This window comes from Cinclus cinclus, chromosome 13 (genome assembly GCF_963662255.1).
Source record: "Cinclus cinclus chromosome 13, bCinCin1.1, whole genome shotgun sequence".
NCBI lineage: Eukaryota > Metazoa > Chordata > Aves > Passeriformes > Cinclidae > Cinclus > Cinclus cinclus.
The window spans coordinates 8,218,251-8,229,379 of NC_085058.1; the positions used below are offsets into that span (position 1 = coordinate 8,218,251).

General features: G+C 36.6%; 1 protein-coding gene across 1 annotated transcript in view; it reads right to left on the reverse strand.

Moving 5' to 3' along the window:
- Window positions 1-6,240, reverse strand: part of CGNL1 (cingulin like 1) — a 39,345-nt gene extending 33,105 nt beyond the window's left edge. The window contains exons 1-6 of the mRNA XM_062501473.1: window positions 4,660-6,240; window positions 4,045-4,139; window positions 3,028-3,121; window positions 1,988-2,089; window positions 1,433-1,581; window positions 803-938 (exon numbers count right to left, since the gene is read on the reverse strand). Coding sequence (XP_062357457.1) covers window positions 803-938; window positions 1,433-1,581; window positions 1,988-2,089; window positions 3,028-3,121; window positions 4,045-4,139; window positions 4,660-6,240 — 2,157 coding nt within the window. The remainder of the gene's footprint in view (window positions 1-802; window positions 939-1,432; window positions 1,582-1,987; window positions 2,090-3,027; window positions 3,122-4,044; window positions 4,140-4,659) is intronic.
- Window positions 6,241-11,129: the final 4,889 nt, after the last annotated feature.

An 11,129-nucleotide genomic window follows, 5' to 3' on the forward strand; every position in this document is an offset into this window, starting at 1 on the left:
CTCACTTCTCCATTGAGATTGAAGTCCTTCTTTAAATGTAATGTTTTTCAGTACTATTGTCATTATTTGTGATATTCCCCTGCTTATGTTCAACTTGCAACTACAATGCCTGGGATTTAAGAAAGTCATTTAAGGGTAACTAAATCTCACCCATACAAAACAAGGTAATTATTCAACTCAGCAGATCTTGCGTGCAATCACCTTTAATATTTCTGCACTGATACTCTTACACATCCTTATCAACAAATTTAATAAGCTGTGTTCTCTGTTTCATCATCAGTATCTTAGTATAACCAGGGTACAGCCAATTCCTCTTTCATCCCAAGGTGACAGAAACCCTGCAACTCTTGTTCCTCTCCAGACTCATCCCTTCTCTCCCTGGTCCCAGCAATAGAAAGGCAACAATTTAGAGACTGCTTTGTTGAGTTCTTTTAATTTTCTTAGCTGAATCTCATCTGGCTTTGATAATATATACATTTTCTTTAAACTGATCTTCCTGGTCTGACCCCAGCTCATAACTGCTAAAGTTGACTGAGATTATTATCTGATAATAGCAGATAACTCATCTATCTGTCAAGCATTAAGATACCTGTTCTCCTGCTCCATAAAACAATGGTACTTACACTCTGCATTCATTTTAGGGTTAATGTTGCTATCGTAACATGCTTTCTTAGGTTACCTAATAATGGCACACTGGTTTGGATTAAAAGCAGAGGAAAAGCAAAAGCATGTATTTCTTCCATCAGTATCTTAGTCTCCTCTTTCCATTTTCATGCAGTTTTTCTGATACTTCATAACTAACCTCAATCAGAATCTCTTTCTCCCCTTCATCGGTGTGTTTCGCGTTATCCAGTTCATCATGCATCTCAGAGAGCTGGTCTTGAAGATCTCTGATCTCAGTCTGGTGTTTTTCCTGCTCCATCTTCACTTGAAAAAGCCTCATCAGTAAAAAATAGACAGGATTTTTTAATTCATAGAAATACTAATTTGTTCATTCAAGTACTAAAAAGACACACATTCCCATGTTGCCCACAGGAGAATGGGATATAATGAGGCAGAAAAATTAAATATCAGAGGGGTAAAAATGAGAAATATTCTAACTAGGTATTTAAGTGGGGAGTTGTATTTTATTTCAGACCCAGTACTCTAGTCATTCAAGTGTTTCCACATTTCAAAGACTTGAACTATATATTTTGACCATGAAATATTAAAAGCAATTTGTAGTAAGAGAAAGATTATAAATTCAGCAATCTTTCTCTTCCTTCCAGATATTCTAAAGATATGACTCTTTTAAATGGTGGAAACATTTCCTACAGTTACAAATACCACTTGTCTGGTTCCATCAACATAATCTGTGGACACAGGTACTTTTCATCTAAAAGGTTTAAGAAATGGTACAAATTTCAGTAACAACTTTGCTAAATTAACTCACTCCTCCAGGTTTTGCCTGAGTTCCTTCTCGTTTTCTTCCAGCTGCTTTTTCAATGCTTCCTTTTCACATATACTTTGATCAAGCTGCAACTGAAGATCTTTCAGACTTGCTCGTGTGGCATCTCTCTCTTCTTTGGAATTTTGCTGATTCTGAATTTTGTACATCAAAAGTTAAGCAAAATAATCGACAGCAGCTACATGATTAACACACAGCAGCTACAGCTTGTCTCTCAGTCCTTGTCTGTCTCACTGCAATCAACAAATTAGCATTAACCTTAGCAGACACCTAAGAAGTGCTTTGTGCCCGTGCTTAACACTTCTGTTCACTGCTCAATGCTCTATTCAACTCCTCAAATACTCAGAACAGATTTGTTACAAAGTGTAACAATGCTGTGACCAACAATCCTTTAAAAAAAGAGTCTTCTGAAAAAGCACAGGTATAACTGGATTAAGAAGAATATGAAGCAAAAGGGATTTAGCTGGAGGATCAGTTGTCACTTATTTCAAAAAGTGTATTTGAAATAATCAGAAGCTTTATAACATTAGAATGCTGTACCCTAATTTCCAGATCCAGTTTTTTTTCCAACTCTTCCACTTTCCTTTCAAGTTCTGCTTTTTGTTCCACCAATGCTTTTACTTCAGCCGAAGAATCTGAAACCTACAATTAAATAGAGACATTTACTCCCACAAAGCCAAGATGTTCTTTGAGAATAGTTTCTCTTTTTTTAATTTAAAGCAAAGCTACAAGCAAGACTAACAAAGCGCAGCATCAACTGCCTGAGCTCACCAGGGATTTTTCATATGGGTAAGGCCAAGCTAAGATTTTCAAAGGAACCGTGATTTGGTTTTCATAAAACTTCTTGGTAATTGCTCAAAGCATGTTGACAATAAAACAGAAAATATACAAATGTAAAGAAGAAATCAAATTAGGCAACATATGAATCAAATCATGTGTATTTTGGACCAATCTTACTGAGATATCACTAATTACACAAAATGGACATCAAAGGAAAGCATGCCCATATGTTAAGACAGGTTTTCAAATACCTTTTTTAGGTAATTGTCTGGGATGTATTTTGCAAATAAACAATGCTGTCATTAATATCAAAAAGCTACACGAGTCTCTCATGCTATGCCTGTCTCACTGCAATTGAAAGATTAACATTTATCTCTGCAGATGAATTTTATCTCTACCCAAGAAATTTTATGTGAATGTGCCTAACATTTTTTTTCTTTGTTGCTCTAAACTCCTTCTCAAATACTAAGATATTTCTTAAAAAAGGTTAACTGTGTTGTGAGCAACTACACTTAAAATCTTCTGAAAAAGCACAGGTATATCTAGAGAAAGAAGAATATGAAGAAAAAATGTATTTTATTTTTTATATCCCAGGATAAAATAATAAACAACAAGTATTTAATCCTTCTCACACCATCAAAATCAAGCTATATTCCAGAGGGACTACATGAATGAAAGTAAAATCTGAATCCCCTTATTGACTTTACTAGTAAAGTCAGTAAGGGGATTCAGATTCTTAAGGCCCTGTCTGAATACTGCACCACTTTGAAACAAGCCAAAGCGAATTAAAAATTCTTTACCTGCGTCTTTCCAGCAGCTCTTGACTTTAATGTCTGAATTTTCTCAAAAACCAAGTTCACTTTCCTCTTTGTTGCATCGTCGTTATCAGGACTTCTAAAGCAGACAGTACAAAAAAGCAATGATAGGATTAAAGTTACTATTTTGTTAACATCAAACCAAATTCCGACCATCCAAACTAACAAAAATCTCCATAAAACCCCCCAAAATAATGCAAACAAATCAGAAATTATCTTAACTATGATTTACAAAAATCTTTAAAGAGAGGAGTTAAAAATTTGTATTCCGAATTTTTTCTAAAAAGCCAACCAACCAAAAAAAAAAAAGACCACTGAACTCCTAAAGTGCAAATCTCTTCTGTAACATTGTGGCTGTGAAAAGACAGATATTCAGCATGTATATTACTCAGACATATAGGAGTAAGAAGTAGTTAGTTCTAGGTTTTAGAAGTCTTGACTACTGCACCATAAAACAGCACCTGAAGAGGTCCCAGAACTTGCTATATCAGGAATGAAAAGAAATTTAAATGCATCATATATTTTTAATTAATTTAACCTTCCTTTACCTTTCAATAAGTTATTAATAGAAAATATAAAGAGCTACAGGTGCAAAAAGTATTAAAAGCACAGCAACAAGAGGGCTTCTGTCAAACCTGAGGAAATAACCCTTCATTGTTGTTGTTTAAAAAACCCAAAGGCTTAAAATTCCATTATGTACTATTTGAATTCTCCAATAACCTCTATATTATACCAAGTTTAATTCCAGATGTATTTGAAAGACAAACCATATTTTGATTCAAGCACATTTAATCATATCCTATACAATACCTTATGCAAGTCCCGATAGCCTGGGTATTTTGAGATAAGATAATGCCTTAGAGGACACAGCTGAGATAGAGAATTGTGAAAGAGATGTTTGATTTAATTATAGCTTTCACTTTGCTGTTTCACATTTCAGATGTAATAGAAGACAAATATTGAGAAAATACAGTCTCCCAACCAAAAGTTATGTTTACTGACCCTTCCTTAAGGTAATTGTAAAGTATCTGCTTAGCAGTCTCTTCATTTGTTTGCTGTGCAAGATCTTGCTGGCCTTTTAAGAGATCAGGAGTTGCCTACAAGACAAAGATAAAATGTCAAAAGATAATCCTGTGAGAGCTGTAAATACAAACAGTACATTTGGACTTCTCCATTTTATCCTATTAATGAAAACTGTTATATACTAAGGACCTGAAGTTCTGAAAGATGCACTGGAGTTCTGGCTTACTGCAATAAGAAACCATGCTCCACACCAAAAGAAAAAAGAAAACAACTTGTTTCTATATACATATCTTTTCATATTCTACTTTAGTGCATCTATGCTTAAGACTCTCTATAACATCATTCACAAGAATCTGTTTGGCCTCCCCATCTTCCTTTACTCTTGCAAAAATCAGTTGTTTTACAATTCAGGTTTTCTATACTTAAAGTAATGAAAAACATCATATTTACATTTCTCCAGAACAATCCCATTTGGAAATATTGTATGATGGGAGTTTGTTCTAGTGAAGACCTGAAAATATACACAATTAACAATATGGCACCTTTCATATGCTAAAGTACAAAGGACAGCTTAAAGAATAAATTCAAAATTACCTGTATATTAGGGACAGATGAACATGTTTTTACAGAAATCTTCTTGGCTCCTGATTCAGGTGTAATTGTAACTCGGTTTGGCAACAACAAAGTAGAAGTTACTGTTTTAACCTCCTCTCTCTTACTCTGTCCTGGGAGTGTAGCTGACCTACCCATCAAGCTCTCTGTATCTGCTCCGTTCTGTTTATGGTGTTGCAAAGAGCTGAAACTGCTGCTCTGAGTGTCTTTATTGGGCATTTGCAGTTTTTCAATACTTCGAGCAGAAATCTTCGTCTCTTTGGAAGGTGAATTTTGATCTCTGGAAAACTGCTGGTGAAGGCAAACTTTAGATGGTCTTAGCAAGTGCTCAGTTGACTTACCCAAGCTTTTACTGAATTCACCTAAATAATCTGAATTTACATCAAGTCCTAATGACAAGGCACTATCAACACTTCTTGACCTTTTACGATCGTCTGGATGAATTCTGTTCCTTTTTCCTGATCTGCCTCTTCTGTGAGCATCAACTTTCCTATCGAACTTTTCAATTAGCTGATCTACACCCGGAAGTGAACCAGTGTCAATATCACGACCAGTTCCTGGCAGGAATGGAATGTATCTCCTGTTTTCATGCCGGTTAACGTTGTCCGCGTAGATGGCGTACTCTTGGTCATCCAGTAAAAATCTGTACAAGGAATTTGCAGAAGTGGGAGTAGCTGATGAGGATGAGGATCTTCGGGAGTCATTCAATACTGGCCCAGTTGAATCTTGCCTGCGGAAGGGAAGAACATCTGGTCTAGGTTTCCTTGTCTCAGGATAAGCAGTGGGACTAACACAGGGGGATCCTCCTGCAGGTGAAAATGACTCTGAAACACACACATCACTGGGGCTCATTGTGCTACTGGGACAATCCTGCAGCTGCTTCTTTGGATCTTCTACTGATCTGTTTGGATGTATTTTTTTTGAATTTGCTTTGGTTGGCTCGGCAGGGTACGTATTTGTTTTCTGTAGGGATGTTACTTTAGATGAGGAAATCCAAGGTTTTGCTTCCATTTTTTCATCTGCAAAAGACTTAGATTTGCTGCACACAGAAGACTGGCAATTATCCAAGTTCAAGTTATTTTTTTCAGGATCATAAGGCTGCAAAAGTTCAGGATGTCTTTGAAAATTCAACAAATTTGAAGATTTCACAGATTCATCTTTAAAATCTGGCATTCCACTTTCCTTTTCATTCACATTGGTTATCTTCAGTTTTTTAGGCACAGAGGGTTGCATGAGCTGTGTTCCAGCAAATTTTGTACGTTCACTGATTTTGTCCTCCAACTTAGAGGCAGTATTGGAGTCTGCGGCTGGCTTGCTTGCAGTCTGAGGAATGACCTGCTGTTCTTTTCCAGGAGGAGGAATATTTTCTGGCAAACAGCCTTCTGTATTGTTCAGTACTATGTAAGGATGTCCATCGATTCCTTGGACTCTAATGCTGACACCATAAGACCCCGTCCTAGAATTTTGTGCATTTTTAGTTTTTTGAGTCTCTTCACTTGTGAGCTCAAGAGTGACTTCATAGTCCTGCTGCTTGTGCTTAAAACCAGCAAAATATGGCTCCATGTCTATCAGAGGATTATATCTGAATAGGAGAAAAATTACAAAATTGTCATTGTTTTAAGTTAGATTATTTCATTAATTACTTTATTCCACCATTCAATGTGACTATGAAGACTAATGGCAATATGCAGGGAAATCAATATCCAAGCTCCATCAAGCGCAAAGCAAATACACTGGGATACAAAGACAAATGTCAGACTAACACATTCTGAATCAATGTAATGTTATTTTATGAATATTACCTTCACAGAGTTGATGCTCATTGCTTTAGAATCAAATCACTTCAAATATAAGCAACTCTGGTACAATTTTTCTGAGTAAAAGCATGACTTTTGGCTATTTCCACTACATTTACTGAAGACTGTACCCTTCACAAACCAATGATCATTTTAAAGCCAGCATTTAGTGCCAGCCATATTGACATTTAAACATAAGCTCAGAAGAACAAAACACAACCAGGCAGTTTTAGGTTATATGAGTTTCAGGTAACTAAAGTACTGCAAGGAAGGTCAATATCCTCATTCCTTTGAGTTGTGGTTTTTACATACTTGGGTTACAACATTTGTTTCTAATGGCATCTGACAATAAACTTTTTAATTTATTATCTCATTGTTACTGCTAAGAATAAACTTCCCAACAAACAGATTAATTTAACAATCTCCCAAATGCAAGCTTGTTCAAAAAAACACCAGTTGCTATTTTAAAACAAGACACTTTGCTGAGCAACAAAAATGGAAAAACACTGCTAGTATTTCCAAGGCTGACAGTGCCTTTTTCAGATCCAACAGGAATGCTAACTCCAGTCTATATGTGCCAAAACTGTTTCAATCTAGAAAACAATAAATTCAACTCTACCTGTGTTTTTAATGTTAAATGCCATTCTTTCTTTCTCTAACAGCTAACAGGCTTTGCAGGCAGATTTACTTTACTGTCTGCTGCAGATCATGCACCAACTGTCTAAAGGCAGAGGCAGTGCAGCGACAGTACGAGCTGTGTCTGTAAGAGAATGGAACACAACTGTGAGACTGGTACAAAACCTGGAGGGAATAAACTTTTGAACTGAGCTGGGGAGTTGAGTCATCACTGAAGCCTGACAAACCCAAGATCACTAAGCGATGGTAATCAGCAAGAGGAAACCAAAACAACAGGATGTCTCATGGAAAAACAATCCTCTGCAGCCAGTTTCACTCTTTTGTCTATCTCAGCATGAACCACCTCCCTCAGATTCTAGTCAGGAGCAGAGTTCTCATTTTTCCTGACAGTGAATGAAGAAGTTTGGCTCAATATTCACATTATACTAATTTCCATCCAATTCTTCCTCCTAGCAGAGGAAAACCTCAAAAACCTCTTCCTTTCCAAAAACCAACTCCAGCTCCTCCTTAGCAGCAGGTTTATAAATTGAAGTCTCACGTGGCACATTTGAATGTGGGTGTTTGAGAGAAACCCCTGGTTTACACATAGTTGGCAATACTCATCTGTAATGGATGGGTATGTGAACATCTTTACACAAAGCTCTCCACTCAGTAATCCCAGCTACATTAGAAATGCCATTAAGACAAACTAAGGAGTGTATGAAACTTTACACAACACCTTCAAGCTGTATTAGCAGATCTATAAAAAGAGTGAAGTTTATCCAAATGTGTCAATAATGGTAACAACTAAAAAATTTAAAAAGGAGTAAATAAAAATAAACCTAAAAGCCAAAAAACTAAGAAATATTTACATCAACCAGCACAAGGAACAAATACACAATACATTACAATATGGCTGTTTGGGGTGACTGCAAAAGCAGTGCTTTCAAACTCGTTGCAAAGTTGCTAAAAACATTAAATAACCAGGAAAAAAAAAAAAACAAACAACCCCCATCCCCTCGAAAATACCCACAAAACACCAACTTCCCTACTATATAGGGGAAACAATATTTAAGTTAATAATCTACCTTTAATTCATATGTTTAATTTGTCTCTAAAACCATAAAGAAGTATGTGGTTTTGTCTTCTTCCCATTCATTGTACTAATAAAACTCTTAATTTTACTGTACAAAAGGATAAAGCCTTGTGGAAATAAAAGAGCTAAACAAACAATTTTTAAAATAACACTTTTATCTTTCTGGAACTACAAAAAGAAGATTGCATTTACAAATTCCCATGACATCAGCAAGAAAGCATGACAGATGACCCTACTATTCAAATATTTGAAGGTTTTATATGGAATTTCTATTTTATAGGATGTCAAGTTGCATTGGGCAATACTCATATGAACTACATAATATTAAATAGTTGTAATAAAGTGGTTTTGCAATTTTGTAAGCATTTTTAAATTAAAGAAAAAGCATTACTGGCTTTCATCACACACAGCCTTTCTGAGGAAATCCTGAAACTATGCTAATTGATTAATTACAGTTACAGTCATTCTCCCGCACACACATGGTACAGTCACATCTCAGGCTCTGGCAGGGTTACAGCAACAGAGGAGGAGAAGAGGACTGAAGCTGTTCCTCTCCCATCTGTCTGCCCCACTCCTCTGACAGATGTCACCGTGTCAAAAATGAGAACATCTGAAAACTCTGCTGGCTGAGCACACACCTCAGCCATGAAAAACTGCAGATTGGCATACTGGGGTAAATGAAATCAGCCTTGTGCTCCATGCTGTGACCGACTGAAATCCTGACATCTGATCCAGTGCAGGAGCTGGCAGCTGGGGGCCCTGACAGCTACAACTGCCCGCTTTTAATCTTCCATAAGACTGCTGAAGCCCTCAAATGTTATGACAAAACAGTCTGTTCACCCTCCAGCTTATGCAAAGAGGTTAGATATTTCAATGGCACCTGGGAAGGCAATTTCCCTGTTTGTGCAGCTCCTTGTTACATACTTGGAGTTACTCAAAAACATAAAGAAGCCTTTTTTTGAAATAGAGAACTATAGAAATCCTAATTCCAGGTTTTCTACCAAAGTAATTCTTTAAATTTTAAACAATACAGTCTTGCTAGTAACTTTATTTGCTATCTCAGAGTTCAAAAATACAATTTTCAGAAAGTAGAAGCAATTACTCTATTAAAGTTTTAATTAGGTGAAAGACTACCATTCTATTATAAAACCAGTTCCTATCTCCTAGCTTGAAGCAAGTGTCATTACAACATCATATACAAATTAATCGGGACATAAAAAAAGACTACTTCAATAAATTATCTTCTTTTGAAAATATTCTACTTGCTAAAAAGGGTAATGCAGTCAAGGACACACAATTATCAGCATCTTGCTATCAGGTCAGCAAGTAAAGTACCACAGAATGATGGGATCACCTATTTTGTTCACAACATGGCCTTGGACTGCTTGAGGTGAGCAGAAAATTTCAAACTGAATTTGTATTTTAACTTCATTGTCAAGGATAGCAACCTTTAAAAACTTCTGTGACCAAATAAACAAAACTGGCAATCAAAGCTGCTCAAGCCTTCCAGTTTTGAGATTTCTTCCTAAAATAAGACTTCACAAAGGTGTTTAAACACTCATTTTAAAGACTGACTTCAGTGAATATGGAAGTCCCACATTTTATCATCACTCAGAAATGGTTTCATTTTTCTGAACAACTTATTTTTGCCAAAACAGAAACTATGACATTTTTGTTTGTAAAGAGAACTTGTCAGCAGAGGTTTTCATATCTGAAAATCCAATACTCTACATGTTCTTCTGTGGCAGTTTGTTGTTCAGTGGTGATATGATACTCTACAAAGAACCACAGGAGATGAACACTGAAGGTTTAACAGCTCAAAAAGTTTTTTTTTTAATTCCTTAAAAACATTTCCTTTCACAGCAATTTTATAGCTAGCTAACAGGAGCTATGTGAGACCTGCCTTACAAAAAAGAAAACCTCAGTCATGTGGAACCCTGGCTGCCCTCCCTGACAATATGAGTAGAAAAGAGTGCCTTTGAGAAACATACTCCTGTGCCAGACATGTCTCTTCCCTTCTTAACATTACATCATCAAAAAGGCATGGAATTGTCTCCACCACCCATTTCAGTTCTTCTTTAGCCAAAACTACAAGACAGATATATTCAGAAAAACTGCTTTCCCAATCCTGCTAAATGCCAAACTCTGCATGAGAAGCTTGCTCTGCTTTATCTTGCCCACACACCCTCATTACAAAGCATGTCCCACCTTGTGCTCCAGCCTGTGAGCCAAGCACCTGCCCTGGACAGACAGACAGACAGGGCTGCCAGGATACACAGTCCAGGCAGAGATGATGACCATCATGGGGGGACTATCCCCCACACTATCCCACCAATGGATATGCTCCCTGGCCTCCTGAACGAGCCACTCATCCTTCAAAGGCATTGCCTCACGTTACACATATGCTCCTTTTGCATACATCTAGTGAGGGATTATGGAGGAATAAAAGAAAAAAAGGAATAAAGGACTTCTCTTATGGCACTAGGACTCTTCCCTGGCTTCCTTAATGTCAAAAAACTAGGAACTCCCCCAAATCAAATATCATAATCCTGAGTCTCCTAAAACTGGATTACCTGAAGATTTTTCATTAAAGGAAGATAAGGGCATACCCTCATCTCCTCTTTGGAGGGGAGAACTTAAGGAATTCTGAAAATTTTAAATTATTTCAGGCTGAATTACAAATGATATTTAGTTCCATGTAATTTATTTCTAAATTTTATTACCATAAAGAAAAAAAAATCCTCATGGTCCACATTATTTAATAGTGTCTTTTTAGAAAAAGCGGGATGTAACAGTTTATGAATGTTTACTTCAGATACTTCACATGCACAGCAAAATGCCAGGAAGGAACTATAAAATTTGTTCTCACATAACACTGAGCTTGCTCTCCAAGCTAAATAATGATTCTCTGTGCAGCTGACTATTCAGAAAGTATCAGCAACATC